The sequence below is a fragment of the Melanotaenia boesemani genome, chromosome 5 (genome assembly GCF_017639745.1).
Source record: "Melanotaenia boesemani isolate fMelBoe1 chromosome 5, fMelBoe1.pri, whole genome shotgun sequence".
Taxonomy (NCBI): domain Eukaryota; kingdom Metazoa; phylum Chordata; class Actinopteri; order Atheriniformes; family Melanotaeniidae; genus Melanotaenia; species Melanotaenia boesemani.
The window spans coordinates 9,892,218-9,919,841 of record NC_055686.1 but is presented as its reverse complement, the minus strand read 5'-3'; the positions used below and the strand labels follow the sequence as shown (position 1 = coordinate 9,919,841).

General features: G+C 38.9%; 1 protein-coding gene and 2 long non-coding RNA genes across 4 annotated transcripts in view; all 3 read right to left on the bottom strand.

The window, feature by feature from the left end:
• LOC121639776 overlaps positions 1–20,137 on the bottom strand; it is a 565,698-nt gene extending 545,561 nt beyond the window's left edge. Inside the window, exon 1 of one of the 2 annotated variants that reach the window (XM_041985265.1) lies at positions 19,752–20,137. In XM_041985265.1, the coding sequence (XP_041841199.1) occupies positions 19,752–19,861 (110 nt within the window). In that variant the 5' untranslated portion in view covers positions 19,862–20,137. The remainder of the gene's footprint in view (positions 1–19,751) is intronic. The other variant, XM_041985266.1, reaches the window with a different exon arrangement.
• On the bottom strand, positions 1,910–19,179 carry LOC121639827. The gene is made up of 4 exons (XR_006010245.1): positions 18,888–19,179; positions 3,236–3,388; positions 2,774–2,866; positions 1,910–2,525 (listed from the first exon to the last, which is right to left on the bottom strand). It is a non-coding gene; the product is annotated as an uncharacterized LOC121639827 (long non-coding RNA).
• On the bottom strand, positions 11,377–16,577 carry LOC121639831. The gene is made up of 2 exons (XR_006010250.1): positions 13,165–16,577; positions 11,377–12,744 (listed from the first exon to the last, which is right to left on the bottom strand). It is a non-coding gene; the product is annotated as an uncharacterized LOC121639831 (long non-coding RNA).
• Positions 20,138–27,624: the final 7,487 nt, after the last annotated feature.

Sequence of the window (27,624 nt, the reverse complement as noted above, 5' to 3'; positions counted from 1 at the left end):
TGTTTCTGAGGGGAATTCCTACATACAGTACAATCATTGCAAATGATAAACTGATGTGTTTTTTGACAAATGACACAGCACAGGACCTACAGACAGAGACAACCTGAGCAACAAAGAAAAGTTGAATAACAAATCGATCTTCAGCAAACCACTGCAAAAAACAAAAACACAAACACATCTTCTCATTTTGTTTGATAGTGGTTGGCATCAAGCTTCGGTCATTGTCAGACACATGACCTAACTAGTTGACACACCCCCCTGCGCCATATCAGTTGCATCTCGGATATAAACAAGCAACACCAGGAGCAGTAATTTAGTTACTAATACATTTTAAAACCGTTAACTCAGTCGTTAGTATGGATAAAAAGAAGAATGATGAGAGGATACCGTACAGGGACAAGCTTATCAAGGAGAGTTGAGATGGGCTTTACATTTTTCCAAGTTTCCCCAGATATTAAGTTTGGTTAGTAAATCCATATTTTTAGTAATTTGTATGCCTTAACTGTTGTTTTCACAGGGATGGAATGAATGGTTGATAAATTGCAATTATGAATAGAAGTTCACATTTATTAAGGTTCTACTTTAGGCCAGACGCTCTTGAGAAGAGATCAATTGTCCCAAGGATTTTTGGAAGTTAGTTACTATTTTTCATAAATATGGCTGTATCATCAGCATGTTGGCTAATAGTCAGTTGTTTATCAAGTAAAGTTAGTTTTTCAAAATCTAATTTATGATAAGGATAAATAGCATCTCAGCAGCAATAATAAATAATAGCGGGGAAATAGGACATCCTTGTTTAATCCCTTTCTGAATCGGGAATCTAGGTGACGTACCCTGCGGCAGAAGAATTGTGCTATTTGTGTCTTTGTAAATTAATTTAACTATGTTCATAAATTGTTCACCAAAGCCTAATAGCTCTAGTGTACAAAACATAAAATTGTGTTCAATCTAATCAAAAGCTTTAAAAAGTCCAAAAAAAAAAAAAAAAGGATGAAACTCTTGTCTTCTATTAGGTAGTTGTAGGCAAGCAAAACAAGTCGTATGTTATTATGTATTGAACGTCCCCTGATGAAGCCCGATTGAGTGTCTGAAACTATGTCCTCAATCCCCAATCTAAGTCTGTTTGCAAAAATATGGGCCAGCAGTTTGTAATCGTTATTAAGGAGAGTTATGGGTCGGAGATTGTCAATTAATTTGGAGTTTTTACCAGGCTAGGGAATTAGATTAATGACTCCTTGGTTCATCGTAGTTGGTAGAATGAATGTATTACATATTTCTTTTAGCACATTTAATAAAAAACAGGTCCTCCCAGAAATGTTTGTAAAAGTTACTCGTTATACCATCTGCCCCAGGGGATTTATTGAGTTTAAGCCAATTTAGGGCTTTCTCCACTTCTATAAGTTTAATCTACTTAAAAAAAAATCAAGGTAACTTGTTGCCTTAAATTTTTTAAGTAATGAAGTATTAGTTGAATAAGTGCAGTGGACTATGTTCAATGTACTTGAGCACCTATTGGAATGGAATTAAAGATTTAAGTTAAATGTGCTAATAACAGTTACAGAAACTGAAGTTACTTAGCTTAACAATTATCCACCACCCATTTGTTTAACTCAGCTTGTTGAGTAAGCATTACTTTATTACCAATATAACAAAACTGTATATTTTAATTGACCAAACTTAACTTTTATAGTTCTTAAAAATCAAAATATATATTTCAGTCAACAGAGCCAGGTAAATAAACTATACTTTTTTTATTGAACATATTTTTTTCCAACAACAAAAGTAACAAAAACACATTCTTTATCATTTTCAGGTATGAACATGGTAAAACTTAGCCCTGCAGAACATTGGCATTAATATATATATATATATATATATATATATATATATATATATATATGGAGAGCCCATACTCTCTGTTCAACCTCTTTACAATTTTGAACTCAAGTTTAAATAATTTTCTAAATTAAATAAAAAAAAAAAAGCCTGTGTGAGAGAACAAAAGGTAAAGAATAAAACAGTAATATATCCTGTTACTTTTAAATAAAAAAATTTCTACTGTCCTGACAGTATAACATGAGACAGATAATCTGTGAAAAAAAAAAAAAATCTGCACTTCTCTTTCTCCTTCCAATTTATACTGTCAGGACAATTGACAGTTTAAACAAATATGTAAAAAACCTACTTGAGCTTTAATTAAAAAAAACACAAAAACAAACAACATTTGACAACTTGGGAAGAGGATATTCTGGACCTTACACTGCAAGCTGATTCTTGAGTGTTTGAAGTTTAGGCTTAAGTACTGTCTTACCTAAGTTAAGAAGGACCTGTTAAAAAATCAAAAGTGTTCTTCATGTACTTTGGGTAGGTGAGATGCAGTGCATAGGTGAGTCCAAAGACTATGTACATGGCCTGGGGCAGATTCTCAGCAGTGATCACAATATTTCCCTCCAAGATGATTCACAACAAGGATGCATCATGGTGAAGGGACAGCATGTGTACAGACGTTCCTCATCATCAGTATCCTGACAAAAGGAACACAGTATAATCATGTCAGTATGAAAACAGTGCTACAAACAGGCTCTATATGTACACAACAGATAAGTCTGCTCTGTTTAATGTCCACCCACTGCCCAGGGCAGTAAACGCTATAGAAAATCCCTCAGGATTGTCAATCACAACAATAACATTAAAACATTAACTATGAATATAAAAACCTTAAAATATGTTTTGTATGGGATGGGAGAAGGAAAAAAAAATCAAAGTTCCTTACAAAACAGGTCTTGAAAAAGGCAGATGGATCATCCCCAAGAAAAACAGGAAGCCCTTTGAGGACAAGGCTTCTGACCCCCATCACATCTGAAGCCTGGTGTAGTGAAGGAGACAGGAGATAACACATTTAGAATAGGGTCAATATTTCATCCTGAACATGTGTACACATAAAAGGCATAACTATTTATATACTGGAACCTATGCACACCTAATGTTTAACATTATTCATACAGGTAGGTATGTGCAGGCTTCATTCAAAGATCAACTTGGAAACCTTGGTAATGTAATGGGTGGTAAGTGATTACTATAAGAATTTAGTTTAGCCAATTCAACACAATTTCAGATATGCTTCTCTAAGATAAAAAAAAAAAAAAACAGTATCTACAAACAGCATAGATCACATTACCAGTATTTTTTTAACATGTGATTTTTGTCATAAATATAGAATTGAAAATAAACTAACCTTTGTTTGTCACATAATGTCAGCCAGGACCTGCCCTGTGAGACCTCTCTTTGCTTTAAAGATTTCCATGAGCCTGGGACTATGATGGTCAAGCGCTCCGTAGAACTCCTTTCTCAGGCTCTTACCAACCACTCTGCTGAACTCCAGACACACCTAAAATATGTCAAAAGAAAACATGTTAATGTTCAAATTAGTTGACAATGATGTAATTATTTTATGTATCAACCAAGACTGTACTCATACTCTTTAATACAATGTTGAGTACTACGTAGCCCTCTGGTGGAAATGGATAAAAAATCCTTACAAACTTGTGGCCATAGATTATTTCTGTTATCATCTCTGTGCAGATGCTCAAATATGGCTGTTACGACCCCTCGCTCGTCTAGGGGTGAGAGGGGGAATAACAAAAAGGTGTCGGAGTCGACGTCAACAATTTATATATATTTATTTACAATAATAACAAAAGAAACATACACACCAAGGTTGAGTGCCAAGGTAACCAAGGTAAAAATAAGGATACCAAACAAAAGAAAAGGCACTATAATCACTTTCAACGAAACAATGAAACAAAACCAAACACCGACCAGATTGTAAATAAACCCAAAACAACTTAAAAAGTCCTGACACTCAGGTGAGTAAAAAGGAAGCTTAGCTGTAACCACTAATTCAACAATCAACCAAACAAAAGGGGAACAAACTCTTACTGGAGGCAAAACCGCACTTAAACAGTACAACAACCTAAATGGAAAACAAACAAGCGTTGCTCACAAACCCACCAGGGTAACAATATTTCAAACAAACGAAGCACTCGCAGGTGCTGTTAATTCTCAACTAATCCTGTGGCAGGCTGTGTTGTATTCTCACACAACCGCGCTGACTGAAGGTAGACCCAGTCCTTATATATTGGATACATCTCAGGAGGGCGGTGTTTAGGAAGAGCGGAGCCACAGCCGTCCAATCATGGATGAGAGGAGAGGAGCAGCAGCTGACAATAGACTGGCCAATCACCTGCAAGCAACCACACACTTACATTGACATGAACCAACACAGGCTGACAAGCCAGGGCCATAACACCCCCACCCTAAAATAGAGGCTCTAACCTGGGGGTGGAGCCGATATCTAAATACACATTACACAAATACAGTACAGTCACAAACTACAACCAGGAAATCATTCATCTCGCCGGGACAAGGCATCAGTGAATTGGTTGTCTGCACCCCGGGTGTGGATAATGTTGATGTTATACTCTTGGGCAATGAGGGCCCAGCGCATTAGGCGATGATTCTTATTGTACATGCGAGACAGGAAAACAAGAGGGTTATGGTCCGTGAACACCTGAGTGGATACAGAGCCTGATCCGATGTAAGCATTAAAGTGTTCCAGGGCCAAAAGCAATGCCAGAGTTTCCTTTTCGATAGTAGAGTAATGAAGTTGATGGCGAAGGAATTTAAGCGAGAAATACGAAATGGGGTGATCAATCCCACATTCGTCAGTCTGCAGGAGAACGGCGCCGGTGTTCTGTCAGTTTAGCATACGCATCAGAGTAGCATACATTACGTTAATGCGCATGCGGGTTAAGGTTAGGGTTAGGGTTAAGGTTAGGGTTAGGGTTAGGTGCAGTTAGTTTGCGCTATGCGTATGCTGATCTGACAATGTATGCTAAACTGACAGAACACCGGCTCCTACAGCGCTGGCATCTACTTCAAGCTTAAATGGTTTACTAATGTCCGGTGCAGCGAGAACCGGAGCATGCATCAATAAAAATTTTGCACTCTCGAATGTGTGTTGGCACTCAGAGTTCCACAGATAATCCATTTTCTGGCTTAACAAAGAGGTCAGGGGATGAACCACTGTAGCAAAGTTCCTGCAAAATGTCCGATAATAACTGGTCTTTCCCAAGAAACGTCTCAACACTTTAGGAGTTTTTGGGACTGGGAAGTCGAGCACGGCAGCGATTTTGGCGGAGACAGGGCACACCTTACCTTGGCCAACCTGCCGGCCTAAATATGTCACAGTAGCCTTCCCGAATTCACATTTGGCTAAGTTCAACGTGAGGGAGGCTTCTACCAAACGATCGAATACCCTGTGCAACACAGCGACATGTTCCTCCCATGTGTCTGTGTTCACAACGACGTAATCTAGATATGCGGCACAGTTATGCATATCTGCAAACAACCAGTTCACTAGACGTTGGAACGTTGCCGGGGCATTTCTCATGCCAAAAGCCATCACGTTATATTGCATAAATCGATTGGGCGTAACAAAAGCCGAAATTGTGGAGGCACGGTCAGTAAGTGGGACTTGCCAGTATCCTTTTAATAAATCCAGTTTACTGACATAACGGGCGGATCCAATGGTATCGATACAATCTTCGATGCGGGGTAGCGGATAAGCATCAGGGACTGTCACAGCATTAACCTTTCGGAAATCTGTGATAAACCGAGGAGTTCCGTCAGGTTTAGATTCAACGAGACACGGAGAGCTCCACGGGCTAGTACTGTGCTTAGCGAAACCATTTCGCAATAAATAATCCGTTTCGTCTCTCATCTGTCTACGTTTGTCGACGCTACATCGGTAGGGATGTTGTTTTATTGGAGAAGCGTTACCTACATCGATGTCATGAGTAACGATATGGGTCTGTTTGGGGACGTCACTAAACAAGGGTAGATGTTTAGATACTAGCGCTTCTATATCTCTCCTCTGTACGTCAGACAAGTGATCGAGTGTGGTTGAGAAGATCCTGAGCATTTCTGTGTTTAACAGTCGGGCAGTGAGTCGAGCTGGGTGAATGTTAATCAATCTGTCATCTACTGATTCTACATCCGCTGGTTTCACAATAAGAGGCGCTTTGGTCGTAATCTAAAATCTGGGAATGCAGAACGCAGTAGTTCTCTATGTTCTGCTAACTTTTACTCCAAGAATTCAAGTGTCTCTTCAGTAAACCTGGGGGCAACTACTAACTCCACAATGTCTTTGACAAGCATGAGAATTTCCCATGCCTTTTCTCCTGAAGGAACATACTGTACTGACCAACAATAAATGGAGGAAGTCTAATAAGACACCAGTTCTCATGCACATTTCCCCCAATTGTGCCTTTTGTGAAGAAGCCTTTTGTAATGTCAGTAAAGGTGTATGCAAAGGACCTGATGGGCTGATTAAGTGTTTCTAAATTAAAATATCCTTTGAAAATCAGATCTGAAAGGCACAAAGACAACTCAACCGGGAATATGCCCTCCAGAAGATCATGCAGAAGGTCAGGGGGGGGTAACCTTTTACTACATGGAAGTACTCCAGTTTTGCAGTCAAAGGGCACTCTTTTTTAACACCATATGTTCTACCAATCTCTTGGTCTTCCAAAACCTCCTGCACTTGTATATCATGCCTGTCTTTGTCTCTGACCTCAAAGGCACTGCAGCATACTTCTTGTTCTTGAATGTCACTTTTACTTGCCATGCAGACTCTGCAGAATTTATCAACAGAGAAGCTCTCATAGAATCCTGCCAGTGCACGAGCAGCTAGGTTGTCGGCAGCTACATACTAAACAATTCCTTTCACACTTGCACCTAAGGCTCCTATGTAAACACCATATTTTTCTAGTGACATTAGAGCTTGTATAAGTAGGTCCAACACTTTAGCATAACCACATTCTTTTACAGTGGTTGTGTTGCATATAAGTGCAAGTTGAATACAGTTGAGTGATGCTCTATGCTTTACTGGCATATTGGCGATCACCCAGTACACAGCACACATCTTGTGCTTCTTCCTTGATGTTCCTAATGGATTGGCCACTTCAAAGTCATCGATGTACAGCCCAATGGCAATTGTGAACTCATTACTATTAAGAAGGGCATTTTCTCTAAAGTGTACACCATCTACATGAGCTTTATATTCATTTGGAACATGTTTTTCTTCTGTCATTGCTTTATCTAATACATCTGCTCTGCTTAGCAACTTCTGTAGCATTTGCTGTATGGGAACATATACAACAGATTTCCTGTCTTTTTCAACCACATACTCTACAGGCAACATTTGGTCAATATGTTGGTCTCTGAAAAAGCACTGCTCACCTGTTTCACAATGGACTCATCTATCTCAGAATTATAGTCCTTTAGAATCATGTACAGTACACTCTGTGATGCAGCAGTGGTGCTGACAAATATTGTATATCACAAAGCTGTTTGATAACTTCCTGTAAGGAGCGCTCAGGTATGTGGAGGATAGTTTGCATTTTTTGAAAAAGTGCAGCCAAGTTATGCTCTAACTGGTTTTCTAAACAATGAAGATCTGTCTCACAAGCTTCTTCACTGGCATTGTCTAGGTCACCTGCATCTACAAATGCCATTTGCTCATCTGCAACATCACTGTCTTTGTTTTCATCACATATGTCAACACTGACTATTTCTTTCTTGAACATCTTCCAGTTCTCTTCTCTATGTGCCTTGCTTTTATGTGCATTAAAATTTGAATATACACTACTTTCAAATCCACAGTCTGCTTATGGGCACTGAACCATTTGGTTAACTTTCAAGTGCCTGCTTCTTAGGTGGCTAAAAAAATTCAGTTTCAGAGCAGGGCTCTATGAATTCACAACTGGCAGCTTAATTTCACATTGTTTTCTCTTGGTTTCTCCTTGTGAGTTTTAGAGTGAACACGGGATATATGTGCTTTAAGACTGTTTAAAGACTTAAATGTACAGAAACAGTCCTGGTACAAACAGGGAAATGGTACTGTTCGTGTGTAACTTCCATGTTTTAACTGGTAGTGCTTAAATAGTTGTGCCGTCTTCTCACCAATAAAACCACAATATTTACACTTCCACCCCATCTTCAGTTAGCTGAAGATACAATACATATACTAAGGAACATGACAGTAAATCGCGTAAAACTTCTGAAAAGGATAATTTAAAACTTTTGAGACTTTCCAAATGCTGCTCCAGGTGTCTGCACCAGCTAACGAAAGTTGAACTGATCCAAAGAAAAAAAAGTTACTAACGTTAGCAGCGAATTAAAGTTAGCTAGGAACGTGGTTGGAAAAGCAGCTCCTTAACTAACTTGATAAAAATTTTATTAATTAGGCTCATTACATCACTTATCAGTTGTCATGCAACCAGTGTAGATTTTAACCTACCATTTTTCACTGAACTCTGATCATGCAAAGGCTTCAAATGTGGGTTGAAGGACTTGCTTGCTTCAGTGCTGTTGAACTCTTCGTCTTCTCTGTCTTTCTTTCTCTCGTCTCTGCTCTGCTCACATCGTTCAGAGCTAATCAATGCCAATCCGTTAAAACCGGTAATAACTAGATTTTTGGCGGTTGCAAAACCTGATGAAATTAAGTTGTTCAAGCTCAAACGAATAATTACAATAAGACAGATCATTTAAAAAAGTACAGTTTACTCAGAATTGACCATTAACATAACTAAATGACATGTTTAAGTAATATAAACTCAGTTTGTGTTAGTAGAAGCTGCCGATTAGACTTAAAAATTTGAACTTGATATGTTTAAGTCGAATCAAAATCTGGGTTTATAGTTTAATTTCAGCAACACAAATATTTTTAAAACATTCATCTGTCTTAGGGATCTGTTTCTTGATTGATTAAAAAAAATTCAGTAGCAACCTGTGAATAGGAAGAGGAATATAATCGACTATAAAACTGGAAAATTGCTTTGGAGATCTTAGCTGGATCACTGCATTCTTGATCGTCAGTTATTAACATTTTTATCGTGTTCCGTTCCTGTCTTCTTTTTTCTAGATGGCAGAAGTATGCTGAACTCTTTTCTGCTTCTTCTATCCATTTTGCTCGAGAACGGATATAAGCTCCTTTAGCTCTATTAGCATAAATGCTGTCCAGCGAAGAATGCAGAGTGGTCAATCTTTGTTTATCATCCTCATTTAACAAAGTTTCATTGCAAATATTGCAGATTTCTTTTGTAATTTGCATTTCTTTAATATCCTTTCATTTTTTGGCCCATATTCGATGGTATAACATTAATTCTAATCAGACAGTGATCAGTTAGCGGTGCAGCTGAGATTATACATTTTATTTCGGAGTCAGGTTTAGTGTTAGAGATAAGCCAATAGTCTAATCTAGATTTAACTGTTCCATCTGGCTTAAACCAAGTGAACATTTGAGTGTCTGGATTTAGTTAATGCCAAGCATCTGACAGTTTGAGCGAGTTACAGAATTCAACTAACACTGTGTTATAGTGATGACTTTGAAATCTTGTGGGGCCTCTGTCAAGCTAATCATCCATTACTACATTAAGATCTCCTCCAATGAAGATGTCAAAGTTAACATAAATTCTAGATAAGTCTTTAACAATAGTGGTTAATTCTGTCAGTAGTTTTTTGTTCTGATTCTGGTTGTTATAACCATAAATATTCCCTAGGATAAGAAAACCTTCACTTATTTCAAAAACACAAATTATCCAATGACTTTGTGACTATTATTTTCCCAGGAAAATTTATAAGGAGTATAGCGACCCCTGCTGACCTATTTGAACCGTGGCTAAAAATGATTTTGTCTCCCCAGATTTGCCCAGAATTTTTCATCTGTTTCATTGCTGTGAGTTTCTTGAATAAGATAACCTTGTGCTTTTTCGTTTTTTGAGTACAAAAATGTAGCTTTTCTTTTTATAGAGTCTCCTAAACCCCTAGCGTTAAGTGATGCAAAAGAGAAATTAGAACTAAGTAAGGACATAACAAATTAACAAGAAAAAGGAATGCGAAGAGAAAACTTAGGTTTTTTTTGTTTGTTTGTTTTTTTAAAGTAGTAATAAAAAGTTATGATAAGCCCCTAAATACATTTGTGGAATATATTTTCAACTTCAGATATCAATTTTATTCTAATAACAAGTCTCCAAGAGAACATCTTAGGCTGCTTTACCTAATAAACTTGAGAGTATAACGAACTGCCTGTGAACTGAACCTCTATTTATTGACAGCATGAGTGCCAAATATTGTAAATAACCTCAACTATCTGTGCAAATTGGCATTGCCTCTACTTCCTAATTGACCTAACCATCTTTTTTTTCTTTTTTTTTGCTGCTTCAAACTGTGTATTGTGCACGTAGGATATTGAAAGTAGCCAGAGTTGCCTAGGTGGTCAGATATTCAAGATATCAAAGTATTAAGCATTCTTAGGAGTCAATAATAACTCTTTTACCATCAATAAAAACCCATATTGCCCTTATAGTAGATGCTCTTCCCTGCATCACGGGGTTGCTCCATTTTTGGCCAAACTGCTGCTCGTGCCTCCCTTGTCCTTCTTTGCAAAAATCCTGCTTGAAACGGATCACAGCTTCTTTGCAGAACTTTGAGTTTTTAGTCAGTCTCCAAATTTCATCCCTATGATGCCTCATAACGAATTGGATGATCACTTGGCGATCCCTCCTATCTTCTCGTTTCCCAAGTCGATGAACACTGTCAACAACTGTTTCCGTGGTAGAGGCCCACTGTGGTGCAATCTGTGAGAGGATACTTATGATTTCTTGACGAATCTGTTCGTTGTCTTTTTCTTTAATACCTTGTATTTTAAGGTTCCAGTGCCGCTTGTATCTTTCCAGCTCTGTGACTATTTCTTTAAGGTCTTTGTTGTCTTTGATAAGTTGTGGCATTTCCTTCTCAACCGCTTTTAGCTGTAACTTGCACTCCTTGATATCTGCAGCATTAATTTCTGCAAGCTTGGCTATGTTAGCTACCATAATTGAGGTCTCTCATAACTGCTCTCCAAATGTGTCTATTTTCATGGTTAACTTCGCCTCGACAAGAGCGTATGAGATTTCTCTTAGATCTTGCGTAGTTTTAATTTTGTTGGGAGGAGCAGAAGATTTAGTTGGGGTAGCAGGGTTGTCTTTCCTGTTACCGTAGCTGCCTCCAGAAGTTTCCGTTTGTGTGTAATTGTGATCAGATTTGTTAGCATCAGTGTTGTGCTAATTACTGAAAAAAGTAACTACAGTTACTAGCTACCTCATTCAAAAAGTAACTCAGTTACTTTGTTGATTACTTACACCAAAAAGTAATGAGTTACTGTTAAAAGTAACTTTTTATTTACTATTTTAAAGAACATTCTTAAAAATGCTCCTATGAATGTCCTTATAAAAATAACTTCAGTGTTGTACAAAATATAATACAAACAGAAAATAATCTTTGAACACTAGTTTATTGAAGGTAGGTAGCAAATTATTTGAAATTTATAATGTATGAATATGAATAAAGTGCAACCTCATACACATTAAGCAACTGCTGATTGACATGTCCAACATTTACTTAAAAAATATTAAACAGCCTAATCTGAGAAACACAATGCATTTTAAATCAAATAAATGTTCTTAAATGTAACAGAAAATTGTCATTGTGACTACTAAGTGAAAAAATTGTTTTTGTTAATACACAGATTATTTTTCCTATAACTGAAGACAGTAAAGAAAATAAGACTCCCGTAAGTGCTTGAAAAGTCAACATGCACTAAATATTTTGAAGGGGACACATAAAAGTCAAAGAGACTCACACAAAACAAAAAGAGAGAGATCTGCAATAACTCCCAATGAGTAAACATAAAGAAAATATAATTTAATTTCTCTCTGAATTTCACAATTTTCTTGAAATATGCAACGAAATTAGGTAGAACACAGACATAACTGAAGCTTAAGAAGAATACACCTTCCAAGTGCATAAATTAGACAGTGAAAAACCCTATTGAAATTAAATAAAAGTTGCATGCCAGCAACGTATTTAAAGTAATCCGCATGTATCCTGTCAAGTGTAAAAATAAAACTGAACACCATTCACATAAGCAAGTGCTGTTTTTTATATTTCCATCATATAAATCAGGCTTATTTGCAGCAATATAAACCAATGTGTTCTATATATGTTCTAAAATTAAACAAATGTGTCACTGTGACTAAGATAGCTAATGTTTTTGTTACACAGAAATGTATAAAACAACAAAAAATGCTAACAAGAAAGAACCTGAATGAAAATCTGAGTTGAGGTTTCCCCTTCAAACCAGTGGTTGTACCGCATGAGAAGAAGCCTCTCAAATCTTTGGTCAGTCAGTTTGTTCCTCTTTGGAGAAAGCACCAGACTTCCCAAGTTGAAAAGTCTCTCGACTGGTGCACTGGATGGAGTAGCAGCATTTTTCTTAAAAGAAATTTCCTTTATTGTGGGAAATTGTTTGAGAATCTCCATCCCTGTTTCGGCTATTCTCAAGTATGTCAGTACCTCAGTTTCAACAGCGCTGAAGGTATCACTGTCCTCCTCAAAGCAGAAAAAGTCCTGTACATTGGAGAAGCTTGAATCTGGTGCTGACAGAGTTGCAGGCATCTTGGCTGCTTGCTGCACACGGACATGCTGAGGGATGAGCTTGTGGCACTCAGCTGCCAGTGCTCCCTTGACCTTCTCTTTCTTGCTTTAGTCTTTCAACCACCACAGTTTGAACATGGGAAGTGTGACAGCTGCCAGTAGTGCATCATTGTTTTCGAAGACAGATACAAAACGTGTTTTGATAGCCTGCAAAACACACAGTAACACAGACATTGGAATGAGTAAAAATTCCCTTTATATACGTTCTATGATAGAGGTACATCACCATGTGTTCTTTGACTTATTGGCAGGAGTTCTAAAATCATTTAAAAAACAAAAATGCAATATATTTGTACAACTGATTGAACAAAAATAAATTCTTATTTAGCAAAAATGAATTATTGTACTATTATTGCGTTTTTAATGCATCCTGTGGACATGTACAGTGTATATTAGTGGTTTCTCAGATAAAAAATATCAATGTTTACATCAATAAATTTCTCCTGTGTGATACACTTGCGTCATATGTGTCGTAATGAAAAATGAGTGTCGTCCACTGACTGAATGCTGTTCTTTTGTGCTACAAGAAAAAAATTATTAAAAAAGGTGTTCATGAATCTTTCTTACCTGAACAATGGCATCTGGTAAGCCAACTGCAATAATCAGACATTCTTTCATTTCCAGTGTCTTTGACATCAGTACTTCTAACGTGGGCAGGAGGGTGCCAAAGTAACAGTTCTCTTCTCCTTGCAGGATATCCAGAGCAACTCTGAGAGGCTTCATGATTGCACAGTATTCCTTGAGAAACTGAAGTTCTCTTTCACTGATACATTTTAACTGTAAACGGTCAGAAATGTTATTCAAGTCAGTTATTGGTGTTTCAGCGATTCTTGCTACAGCATCATAAAACGAGTTCCATCTTGTGACTGCACAACACTGGTTAGCATGACCAGAGGTTGATGTTAGCCTGATTTCACTTTTCTTGCTTAATTGAGACAAAATTAAAGGTGGTTAATTGAATTTTCCATGAAGGGCAGCCGTGCCAAAGTTTTCCTTTGTACCTTAGAGTCTGTCGAATGGCTGACGTTGAATTAAAAGGCAATTTCGTGGGCAAAAGATAGCAAGCTTAAAACCTCCAACTTGTCTGTCCCTTCATCCGGCGGAAGTCTCATATCCGAGATGCAACTGATATGGTGTAGGGGGTGTGTGTCGACAAGTTAGGTCATATGTCTGACAAAGACCGATAAGCTGGACGCCAACCACTATTAAACAAAATGGGAGCATGTGTTGATGTTTTTTGCAATGGTTTGCTGAAGATTGATTTGTTATTCAACTTTTCTTTTTCGCTCAGGTTGTCTCTGTCTGTAGGTCCTGTGCTGTGTCATTGGGTCCTGTTACGGCCGCCTGCCTGCCGGCCTAATGACCTGATGAGACTGCCGCCTGTCTTGCCATAGACTGACAGAGTGACACCACCTGGCACCGCCCTACCCTGACTGGATTGGTCCACCTGCTTCCGGGATACTCAACTGCCAACCAATAGCGCTGCTGCTGCTCCTATTAAACACCGTCATCTGCTTCATTCATGGCAGCTGTGGACAGAGGGACGTAGCTTGCCAGACTGGGAGTGTTGTGTACTGTGGTTGTGGAAGTGACCCTGTGTGGTTTTGGCTTGTGTAGACAGCTAACTTGTAAAGTCTTTATTTGGAGTTGTGTTCCTTATACCCTGAGTGAGGTGACGTCTTTTGTTGAAATCTTTTAGTTGTGTTTGAGCTAAATTCCGCCTTTGTGCGTGCACCCGTTTTTGATTTGGGACATTTTCGGTTTGTTTGCAATATTTATTGTTAATCCTTTTGAGAAGCCTTTGTTTGGACTTGTTACCCTTTGTGGACACCTTTAGTTGATTAATTGTTTTGACAACCTTTTCATTGTTTATTTTGGGTCGATTCCGGTCCTGTATCTGAACCCACTATTTTGTAATAAATTGTGTTTTTTTATTTGAGATCCGGTTTCGACTCGCTTTGTGTTCCGTCCTCACCACTCCTAGAAATCGAGGACGTAATATAATGGGGGCTCGTCTGGGATATTATTCAAATTAACTGGTAATTGTGATTACTAATCGGTTTATTTTGTTTGTGACATCAACCAGTGTGTCTGCTAGCTGTGCTAAGCGGAAGCACTGAGAGCAGCAGCAGTAGCGTGTGACGTCACCTCAACACGGTACGTGGTTAACAATCTCCTTTTCTAGCATTGTACTGGTGAAATATACCAATATAATGGTTAAAAAGGTCCCCTTTGATTTGGAGAGGTTTCTAGCGGAACCTTCTCTGGATCAGGTGATGGGCTGTTGTAAAGACGACTTGACGGTCATAGCTGACCATTTCGATATACCCTGGATAAAACATTATAGGAAACGGGAATTGAGATCAGTGGTTAAAGCTGGATTGGTGAAGAGAGACGTTTTGTGTATGCCTGGTAGTTCCGAGACGCCGCCTGGGTCTCCTGGTGCTGAAGACCACGCTCTGGGTGTGGATCCAGTAGAAGCTGAGCAGAAAGCCCAGCCAACCGTGACTGAGCAGGGAGAGGCATCTGGGGGAGGTGATCGGCCTACGACCCCGGTTACACTTCCCCGTTTTGACCCTTTTGTGTTAGACAGTGGTCCGGAAGCTTCTGGAGAGGATGCTCGTTTGCGGGTGCAGCTTGCCAGGCTTCACTTAGAGGCACAGGAGAAAGCCCAGCAACTGGAAGTGAAATGGTTGGAGATCGAAGCCAACAAAGCGGTGCGCTTGCGGCAGGTGGAACTAAACGCGCAGGCAAGTACCTCCTCCCATGGGTTATCTGGTACACCTCAGAGCGCTGCTGTGCCATTTGATATCTCAAAGTCTATTCCTTTTGTTCCAGGCTTCAGGGAGTCGGAAGTTATTTCCCAGCCTTTGAGCGAATAGCAATCGCTTTAAAATGGCCGAAAGAGGGTTGGCCACTCCTGGTACAATGTCGTCTAACTGGCAAAGCTCAAGAGGTAGTAGCAGCGCTCCCTCTGGTGGAAAGCCAAGATTATGATGTTGTAAAGGCTACGGTTCTGAACGAGTATGCACTAGTTCCTGAAGCTTATCGCCAAAAGTTCCGCAATTACAGGAAAGAACCCTCCCAGACCTATGTAGAGTATGCACGGGAAAAGAGTACCCTCTTTGACCGGTGGTGTGCATCGTGTGGTGTTAACACGTTGGAATCACTCCGTGAATTAATTCTGGTGGAAGAATTTAAAAATAGATTACCTGAAGGCATGGTAATCCATCTGAACGAACAAAGAGTTTGTTTGTTGTCTTCTGCTGCAACTATGGCAGATGAATACGTGTTAACGCATACGACGGTGTTCCAGAAACCGGAAACACACGCAGTAAGGAAAGTGACGGACGTGAAAGCAAAAAGGTCTGAAAAGAGACTTTGCTTTTATTGTCATAAACCTGGTCACTACATAGTGGACTGTCAAAAGTTCAAGCAAGTAGAGGCCAAGCACTCCTCCCCAAAAGGAGTGGGTTTTGTGAGCCAGAAAACACCCTTGGTAAAAGAAAGTGTAGATCCATGTTTTAAGCCGTTCATATTAACCGGAACCGTTTCGTTGACAGGACGGGTGGAGGACGAAAGAGAAGTCCGCGTCCTGCACAGACTCTTGTTTTGGCAGATGTACTTCCTGTCTCCGACACCTCGTCAGCCGGGTATGGTGTAACAGGTCCCATTGGTGTCTTTAGCCCAAAAATGTTAACTGCAGTACCGCAGGCCATCAAGTGGTGTTTGTCAAAAAAACATCAATTTATCATTTGCAGGGATTGTATGTAGGAATTCCCCCCCCAGACACTGATGAACTGGTAGCACCCAATTTTTTACGTCTTAAGACGGTCATTCTGTTCGTAAGACTTAAAACGTTACCTTTGTACGTCTTAACACGTAAAAAATGTACGTATACACACACGCATGGGTGTTTAGGGGGTCACATTTGGCCTCGAAGCGCTTAGAAAAATAAACATTTGAACAACAATAGGGTCCTTCCATACTTCGTATGGCTCGGACCCTAATAAATAACATTTGTGACATCATAGAAGTCTAATGTCCAACACCCTCCATTCATGTGAAGCATCTATGGGCAGAGAATATTGTTCAGAAACAAGTACTGTGAGTTCTATCCAAAACATTTATTAAAATTTGCACTGACTGCTCAGATTAATCCTATTTTATCTATATTTTTCTCTCGTTTTTTAATCTAGTATAGTAAATTTTATATAGGTACATATTTCGATTGTTTGTCATTCTTATATATTGTGAAATTTTGTAAGATGTTATGAGAACTAGATAGTCTTTTGAATGGCTCTTTGAAAGGAACGGCTCTTCAAGATCCGGCTCCCTTCAAAGAGCCATAAATCCCATCTCTAGATTGGCACGTTTAGCTGATCATAACGCAGTAACGACCGCTGCAAGCGTTACACTGTCACCATGGTTACTGAACTAAAATAAGGGTTTGTGCCTCAGCTTGAATCCATCAGTTAACGCGGTACATCGCTGCCGTTGAACTGGCTTTTGAAACTGCGTAGTTCCGTTCTAACAAACATGTCTCACCTCTTCCTGTAGTAAAACTTCTTCTTTAAACCTCTAAACGTGTCCTGACAAACGAACTGAACCTGAAATGTGGTCTGCTGGATAAAAAACCACAGCAGAAAGTCCCAAAATCTCCCTGCCCTCTGTTTTAGTTTCACACAAAAAAAAAGAAAGAGCCAAAGAGAGAGAGAGAGAGAGAGAGAGAGAGAGAGAGAGAGAGAGAGAGAGAGAGAGAGAGAGAGAGAGAGAGAGAGAGAAAGAAAGAAAGAAAGAAAGATGCATCATATGGTGTTCATATCTGCGGCTGTACTTCTTCTACTCTTCTCCCACTCATGAAATAAAATAACATGAACATAAAGTGAAATAATATTTATGCCAGGGGTAAATTTCAATATCATGTTATATGAATGTTATTCAATAATAGCACCAAACTTGTGCTAAACTTCTAATTAAATAATATCAATTTCTGATCAGATTCTTCACCACTATTTTAAAGCCAGACCTATTTTGAAAAATGAGCTTGGGCCCAGGACAACAGACTAATTTACCTCTTACTCATTTAGCCTTAAGTAAATAATAAATAAATAAAAAAATAAAAAAAATAGGGACAAAATGTGGACATTAATCACAATAAGTTGGGAACCATTGTCCTTGGTGAATTTGACCTGAAGTGAACCAGAAAGTCCCAAAAATGACAACAATACAAGGGTTAATAATTTCTGTTAAAGCCAAACACGCTGACAGGAAATAAAAGATGCAGCATTATTTTAGCATTAGAAATTAAGTTTTTTTTATAACCACTAAACCACAGTTTTCAGTTTAAAGACACTCTTAAACAAGTGAATGGAAACTTCAATGTTATGTATTAAAAAAAAAAAAATATGTAAATTAGACTCATTGTCTATTATAACAGGACACACTACATGTACACTAAATACAGCAAAAAACTTTATTCGGTTATTTACTTTGAAAAAATAAAATAAATAAAAAAATGTTCTGTCTAAACAAATGAGTTGTAAAACATTTGTTTTTTTAAATTACAATTATTCTTGAAAATAATTTTCTTTATTTTAATGCTGTAGTATTTTGTATTAGTCGCTCGAGCTGTTTGTTTTTCTTTTTTTTCTAATTTCAAAGAAATTCTGAGTATTTTGAGAGGAGTGAACTATTTCTAAATTTGGGTTGTTTTGAAGTCAACCAATAACCTAAATTTGAGGATAAAGAGTAAGTTAGATTTTTCTGTTTGGGGTTTTGTTCTGTTTTTTCCTTTGTGATGATTTATACAAATTATACAATTTTAATTTTATGTTACTTATCTAAATAAAACTATAACAGAAAATTATATTAAAAAAAGTATGCAACTTTATATTTTTTCATAAATTTAAAACATAAGCTGCATTTTAATCTGTGTCATCTAGTGGAGATCTTTCGTACTGCTCTTTAGTATTAAAACAGAGAAACCCACGAGGGTAATATGGTTGATATTCTCCTTTATTATAGATTTTCTTTGTTAAACCTAGCTTGTGAAGTACATTTACCCAGAATATCACACAATAAAATATTACTTTTTATATTCTTTGCATTCTTTGCATTTCCTCCTGCATGCTCTACTATCAAGTTCTCATATAAACAAATATCTAGAAAATGTTTAGTTTCCTGCACAACAGCAAGATGAACAGAAACACCCCGCAGAAGACTTTTTACACTAACAAGCATTTTTCAGCTTTTATCTGACTTGAAAAGAATAATAAAACATCACTTACATGTATGTCGACAAACCGTTTACACACTTCTGCTTCCTCTTTTAATCTCTGTGGTATATTAGGGCTTGACTTTTAAAAAGTAGTCTATTCTTTCACTTCCTTCCTTCTGCTGAAAGTAAAAAGTGATTGACCACTAGATGCTGCTGCAAGAGATTCCTTACGTCCGTATTTGTGTGATGATTTAAAAGTTTCATGAAGAACATTGAATTCATGATTCTGTATTTATGCTTTATTGTTTGTTTCTAAACAAACATGGCTTTGACCTCAGAGTCAACTCTTCCTCTCTGCTTCTGCTTCTCTTCGTTCATTTTTTTCCTCACAAATTTGTGAAGAAATGTTCAGAGAAGTCTTTGTTTCTTGTTTCTCTCTATATTTAATACACAATCTGACCATTTCGTTATTTTGTTTGCTTTTATCAGCCGAGACGCGGATGTGTCGTCATTCTCTCTCTCTCTCTCTCTCTCTCTCTCTCTCTCTATATATATATATATATATATATATATATATATATATATATATATATATATATATATATATATATATATATATATATATATATATATATATATATATATATATATATATATATATATATATATATATATATATATATATATAAAGACATTTATAGGTCAATGAAAACACTTTTAAATGTATAACTTAAAAAATGAACATAAAACATTTTTACTGCCTCTGCACTGCCAGAAACTTCATCTTTATGCACAGTTCATACATTTCAGTTGTTGTATCCAGAGATATAACTGCTGACTACAACGCTGTAATGTGATACAAAAGCAAATCAGAAATCTGATGCATTCTAAAAGAAACTTAAAAATAAATAAATCTATAAGTGATTCGACTCACTCTATGCCTTCGGTTGTTGAGAGCTTTGGCCCTCCAATCCTATTCCACTTTGTCTTCTGACAACTTCTGCTCCGTCGGAAGACACGGATACACCTGCCGCTGTCTTCCATCACCCGGACTCTCTCATCACCGTCAGTTACCTGTAATCACTGGCACTCCGTTTATTCTCCTTAATAAAACTTATTCACCTATCCCTGGGGCTCTGATAATTTATGAATCCAATCTCCTGGTACGTGACAGTACGATCTGGCCCTGAAGGGCTGTCACAGTCCAGTATAAAGGGAGCAGTCCAGCTGGAGCGCATCAGCAATCAAGCTGAAAAACTGCAGATGCGTTCGAGAGCGACTGGGAAAACTGACCCCTGTCCGTTGCGACGTGACAAAAATAGAGTGTAAACAAAAGCTACATTAATCAACAAATGCCACGCAGTGGAAGTTTTCTCTTAGTCTCACTTAATAAATTAATTTGATAGTAATTTCATAAGTTTATAAGGACAAACACAATATTCACTTGGCCCAAACATCATTACATTTGTTGTTGTAAACCAATTTAGCTACTCCACTAATACATCCATACAGTCACACAAATTAATTTAATGAGTGGCGAGAAATAAATTAGACTAAACTCTTTGTAAATCAATCGGGCAGCGTAGTTTCCCACTGGGGCGCCAAAAAGGGGGGGTAAAGGGGAAGGATTCGTGGGGCCCATGAGTGACGGGGGGCCCAGAAGGGCCCTCAATGCAACTGTAATACTGACAAAATTATCTGATACTTAATGATAAACTTACAATCATGCAAACAATTTAGTCACAATGCAAAAGTTTTTTTGTTTTGGAAACATTTCTGAACACTCAACCCCCCCTCTATATTTCCCTTAAATGGTTCAGTCCACCTCCTTCAGCTGCGAAGCAGCGCAACAGACAGACAGCCAGTGGATGCGAAGACGGCAGCATGCCTCATAAGTCAGGAAGCTTAAAACGAAAAGAAAAAAAAAAGCTGAGGCTGGAGAGAGAACAGAGGGGTGGACAGTACGTCACCCAGTTCTTTCAGAGGCGAGGTGGTCAGTCAGTTCGTCTGATGGAAAGTTGTGGAACATCAGCTTGTTGTCTCTTCTAAACTTTGTTCATATAAGCTAGCTCACTTTGCTCCATATTAGCTCATATTTCTGAATAAAACTCTGGATTTTATTCATTTCACAATTAGCAATTAGCAATTAGCAAACAATTAGCAAGCAGCTCTGCTAGGAAAAAATAAAAAAATAAAATCACGCATGTTCCGAACAGAAACGAGAGCAGCCGAAGCAGCTGCTGCCAGACATTCCCTCCCCACCCCTCCCCACCTGAACATGTCCAGGTGGCCCCTGAGGAAGGAGGTGGGCAGCTGAGTGTTGAATTAATTGATTATTGTTAAGAAAAAACGTATAATAGAAAAATAGTTCAGAATTAATAATAATATATTTTTTTTTATTTATTTTAGACCGATTTGAATAGTTTAGAAAATGCTCAGCTATCTCTGTAATATTAGGCCAGGTCAGTAGTTTGGACTCATCCTCCTGCTTTGCAGTAGGAACAGAGACATTTCTAGTGCAGCAGACTGGGTGACTGCTTTCAATCCAATCAGAGAAATATTTACATTTTCTAGATATCAGAAGATTAACTAGCAACAACCATATAGCATCATATATGTTTCCCCACTAATCTAATGCTTCACCGGTGAGTCTACAGATGTGGAGATAAATTAGACTTCATGTGCTGCTACATGAGAGAAACAATGACGTGGAGGATTGGTAGTCAAATCAATTTCCCTTCACATTGTTGGTGAAATCACTGAAAGCACCTTTAAAACAAAATAGTGGGAGGCCACCAGAAATAATGATTGTGATGCTATTACAAGTTACATTACATCATTGGAGATACTATATAATTTTGTATGCCATGTACACTACAGAGCCAGGTCCAGGATCATCTTCAAGTTTGTCAGAGAGGAGAGTGGAAATGGAGGAAGACATCGAAGAGGGTACAGATTCAGATGATGAGGATACACCACGAGAGAATGTAGGAAGACTCAGAGAGACAGCAGAGAGTGAGAACATTGAAAATCAAGCTGAAGATGTTGAAAGTGATTCAGATGAGGGGGGCCCACTTCAGTTTCTTTTCATGGGGCCCAAAATCACTAGCAGCGCCCCTGGTTTCCCACAACTAGCTACGCAGTCCAGGAACTACACCACCGGTTAGGTTTCTGTTAAGGGTACCACAGGCCAGAGACGTGTCATATAAAACAGTATGGCTTTATTAAACAATCCAATATGAAAATAATAAAGTTTAAAACGGGTCCAAAATAATGGTAGCACTGTGGTAAAAAAAACAGAATTCGCTGTTAGGGCTGACCCAGCACATGGCAGGGGTCCGCGTTCTAAACACTCGTGTAAACATTCACACTTACACTGCACAGCAAGAAAGGGAATGTAGACCACCACCAGGGATTGGGCAGCTGCCCTGGGCCAGCAACACCTGACAAAAGAAAAGGGGAGGGAGCAGTTAAAACACAGAGATCACAGTGCTACACATTAACAAAACAAAATCAACAATCCAACACAAGAACATGCACAAGAATTAAAACAAAACAAAAAAAATCCTGCAACCTAACTAAACAGCAAAGTGGTATAAACAAGCAAAAAAAAAGGAGTCAATTAAGATGGCACGAGCCTGGTAGGTCAATGAGTCCAGGTCCCGCAACTAGGCAGCATCAAAAGGAGTCAGGGAGCAGTCAGCCCCCACCACACTCCAGCCGCCACTTGCGCTGTGTGGAAGCCCGACCCTCTGCAGGCAGCACGCCAAGTTTACAGCTTAGCCGCGCCAGCCACAACAACCACGGGAGACTGAAGGTGGAAAAGGACCGGCAGAGCCAACACATCCACTGTTAAAAGGGCTGTCACGCCACCTTCTAATCAAGATGGTAATCCAGGCGGCTGTGGCAAGACTGGCAATGCCACATAGTTGCCAGGAGGAAAACAACCTCCTGCCACACATCAAGATAAACTTTTCGGTTAATTTAAGCTAAATTCTGGTGCTTACCTGTCGAGGAGCAACTTTGCCAGTTCAGACTTCTCCACCTTTCAAAAGATTCCCCAATAGTGATCCTTGTTTTATTCCGTTTTTGGTCGTTTGCTTTTTTTTTAGCAGGATGCCGAGGCTTTTTAGGTTTTTCTGAAACTATTTCTGGTCCGCTTCTTTTACTAGCTTCCATACCTGCACGCTGCTGCTCTTTTGCCGACATAAAATACCAAACGCTGCCTTGTTGTTGTTGTTAGGCAACCGTGGAGAGTCGCATATGATTGGTTAAGGAACCAGGAAGTTGGTGCACCCAAGTTATTCCGGCACGGAACTCTTATTTTGAAGGAGAAAAACTTGACAAAGACGTTGTTGATGTAGGAGACAGATTGTTTATAGGGAAGCTTCCTTGTATTCCTCGCAGCAAATAAGAACATTTTTAATTATTTTTAAGGAAAAATCTAAATTATTCAGTTGTCTTCTCCTGTGTGCAACATATTAAACTCATCAAAACTGCATCTATCGATCTCTGTTGTGTCTTCATCTTCTAAATTCATTGGTTGAAATCGCAGGACAGTTTCAGCCCGCAATTCCTTACTTTCCTTCCTGCTTTGGATGAGGCAACTTTACGCCTGTCAGGGTTTAAAATATCTGCTGTAAACTACGAGCGTTTTACATGAATATGCACGTGATGCTTTTGTTTACAGTCAGTCAGGCACATGTTCGCTCATCATAACGCAGTGACGGCCGTTACCAACGTTACACTCTGTCACCATGGTTACTGAACTAAAATAAGGGTTTGCGCTTCAGTTTCAGTCCGTCAGTAAACGCGGTACATCGCTGCTGTTGAACTGACGTTTGTAACTATCGCGTTGTAACAAAAATGTCTGCGCATACACAGTGGAAAGACCAGACGTCGTGTAGCCTACGAGCTCAGTCAACGCGGAAACGCAGACACCTTCATGCCTCCCAAACAAACTAAAAAACTGCTTACCAAACAAAAATGTCTGCCGTACATACAGTGGAAAGACCAGACGTCGTGTAGCCTACGAGCTCAGTCAACGCGGAAACGCAGACACCTTCTTGCCTCCCAAAAACAAACAAAAAAACTACTTACCAAACCTGTCACAGCGCACTCACAAAATCATAAAAAACAGTAGACTACTATCAAAAGGTTTAAACTTAGTCATTACACCAAAAACTAAACCACAGTGAGTCTTAGCTTCGGCGTTGGCATGTCAAAAATATCAGGGACTAACTAATCGGGGACTAGAATCAGAGCTACGTGACAGTCGCAGGAAGCCAAACTACCGCAAAGCAGCTTCACTAAGAAAGAATAAGAAGCAACAGATTAAAATAGACACAGCCATCATTATTCGATGGGCCGACAAAGGACGAACACGTCGTTATGGACACAAACTCATGAAAGGCAGATGGAGGCAATGGGACGCCACCACATACGAGTAACTCACAAATTATCCCACAGAAGACAAGAAAAGAACACTCAAAGCGAAATACTCTTCTCACACAAAAACCCGTCAATGTCACTTTTTACAGGAACACATCCGGAATGACAGGATACTCAAAACACGCACAAACCTCACAACTGAAGACAAAACCACCCTCCTCCAGTTTGTTGCAAAATCCACTTATTTTAAGTGGATTTTGCATACCTACAGACTAAAAGCAGGCGTCGCAATTGGAAAACCACTGTCAGCAATGATGAGAAACACAGAATCAACAAGCAGTAACCTGGCAGGTTGCTGGGACGGACAAACCTCTGGAAAACAGCTGGAAAACGCCAGCAACGCGTCAGAGGACGATTCTGAGGAAGGCTGCAGATGACAGACGAAACATGTCAACACACTACTATTATTGTCTGAAAAAGAATCAATATCAGGTCGTGTTTATTTACAAAGTTTTACCCAAAACAAGCCAGCATTCATATTTTATGTGAGAAAGAAAAAAAAGAAAAAAAAACTTATGTTTGGAAAAAAGATTAAAAAGAGTTCTAGTCAGAGAGTAAAGTGCAGATAAATAGGGTCACATTTTCACCAATTACCATGATATCATCCCTGTTCATTTCTTACAATACATTAATAATGTGCGATTTTATTTATTTTATTTTTAGCTATTAACTATTATTCGAGGTTTCTCCTAATTTCATAAACAGATGACTCCGTGGTGCAAAATGGACAAAAGAAACTAATGTAGCTGCTCTATCGTGTAATCCCTTGTAATTTCCCAACTTCAACACAGCTTGACTTTGACATGATCTTAAAATCTTTAATATATGTTTTCTTTTCCTTTTTTAGAATTCAATTAATGACTGTGGATTAATGAAACCCAGAATATCTTGTAAACTTCCATCACATCCAGTTCATCTGGTTTATTCTGAGTTTTTCTTATAAAGAGTCATAAATAAATCATTATCTAATACTTATTCTCTCCCACTGTGTAACTAAGAAATACTAAAATAAAATCCACATTAATGAATCAGATTTTTGTCTGAAATTGATAATTATTTTACTGAGCTGAAATAAAAAAATTTTCCCTTAAATTTAGATTTCAGCTCTTATTGTTTAGGTAGAAAACCAGTAGAGGCTGTAAGAACAGGGATGTATCTCCAGTCAGTCAGAAACATCCATTTGTAGAATAGATCATATAAAAGTTTAATGAGAGAAACGTTGAAAGTGGTAAAATAGTTTTTCAGAGATGTGAAATGGCAGCAGTTTTCTCTGGTTCCTGGTTGAAGGTAAAACAGTCAGACTGAAGCTCCAGTTTCCTTCAGACTAACTCATCTGGACTGAATCAGAGCTAAACACCAGTCACTCCGTCAGCTTAAAGAAGGCATCACCAGTCTGGATAATAATCATGATGCCCACAACATGTGAGCTTTACAAGATGAACCCACACAAATGTCACGTCAGGTCTGAAAAGAAGACGATCACATGTTGCATCAGGTCTAAATGAGGTCCTGATGAGGCTCATTCAACCAAAACCTTAGAAACACAACATCACTTATTTCTCAGTAGTTAATTTTATTCTTTAACATTAAGAAACTCATCAGAAAATATTTTGTCGTTTCACTGAAGGATTCTAACATTTCTTTTCCAACCATCATGTCTGAGAGCAGATTCAGGACCAGTTCTGTGGTACCAGCTTTGGATCCTTGTTGTTTTCTGGGATGTGAGATGGAGCAACATATCCTGATGACACCTGAGGGGTATTGCACGAAACCAGAATAAAGAAATCCAGGATAATTAAACAAGCCCAGCTTGACCTAGCTTGCGCGGCCTATCCTGGCTTAATTGATTGCACGTTTGCTGAGCCAGGATGAGAAGGTGCGGCTAGGTTAAGCCAGGTGAAGATAGTTGGGATAAGTGCGTGTGCACGGCATACTGAAGCAGACCTCGCGATCGCTCACAGAATCACCGATGGGGAAATGGATAAAAGTCGCGCGTCCTACGTCACGGCCGCTGAACAACAGCTCCTGACGGAGTTCTCTGACGAAGTTAAGGATATTATATGGAAAAAAGGCAATACCAATGCCATAAGTAAAGAACGCGAGAGAGCCTGGCAGACAATAGCCGACCGGTTCAATGCGTAAGTGGTCAAAAACTGTACAATTAATAAAGAGTGCTCCACTGGAACTGTCATAATTAGGCTACAATTAAAGGAGTTACTTTTCAAATCCACTAACTGTTGTATACTTTAAGAGTGACAAGCAGGTGCATGTTACTCAGGAAATGTAGAGTATGATTAGGTGCAAACAATTATCCACAATGTGTCATTTAATCTATTTTCCTCATGTAACGTTTTTATCTATTTTATCTTTCTGTCCTTCATAAAGGACAAACCTGTCTGGCCATAAAAGGACCTGCAGCAAGAAAAAATTAAATATAAGAACATTTTGCAGGCTGGTAAGTGACTCCAAAGTAGATAACCGTGAACAAATGAGGTGAATAGATGAGCTGACATGTTCAATGTCTGTATGATTGTAGCAGTTAAAAAAAAGGCCTATAGAACTGGCACAGGGGGCGGCCCACCAAGCCAGGATGTGACTCCAGCAGAGGAACTGGCCTCCATTTAAATAAAGGGAGGCCAGTGATGGAGGGGATCCAGGGAGGGACAATAACTGACTCTGTCCCAGCCACAGAAACTGTCCGCTTCATACAAGGTAGCCTACATCACGTACTGCAATTCTACTGCACATGGAACACAATCAAATATAATATAGTGTCTGACTTTGGATAACCTTGCAGTGTCTGGGAACACAATTACACTTTTGGAGCCACCAGAAGATGATCCGGTTAGTACAGTGTCTCCAAATCACAGGCTTGGTGTGTTCTGTGAAATCTTAATCCAAGTCCTCTCGCTACATGTATACGGCAGGGGGAAGGCACATCTGCAGCTGCAGAATGCACGTCTGCAGATGAGGAGACTGTGTCAGTGGAGTCCAGAAGGTTTGAGGCATATCAATTTTATGGGATTGGCCTGCTTATTTATTCCATGAAGGATATGAAGTCAGTGATGTGGTGCTAATAGAAAATGTGCAACAGGACCCGGATGCTGCACAGTCTCCTAAGCGGCCTGGTAACATTGTGAGTATTGGCTAAAGTAAATTTACGTTATGAACAAATCCTGCTGTGCTAATTGACATTTCCCTTACAGACCTCACAAACTGTCAGAACGCTTTATGCAAAGCACCTGGAGAGACAGATAGAGCTGGCAGATGTTAAAATCAGACTCAAAAAGAGAAAGCTCCAAGAAATAGAGCTGGATCTAGAGATTAAACGCTGGACACGAAAACTGGACCTGGAA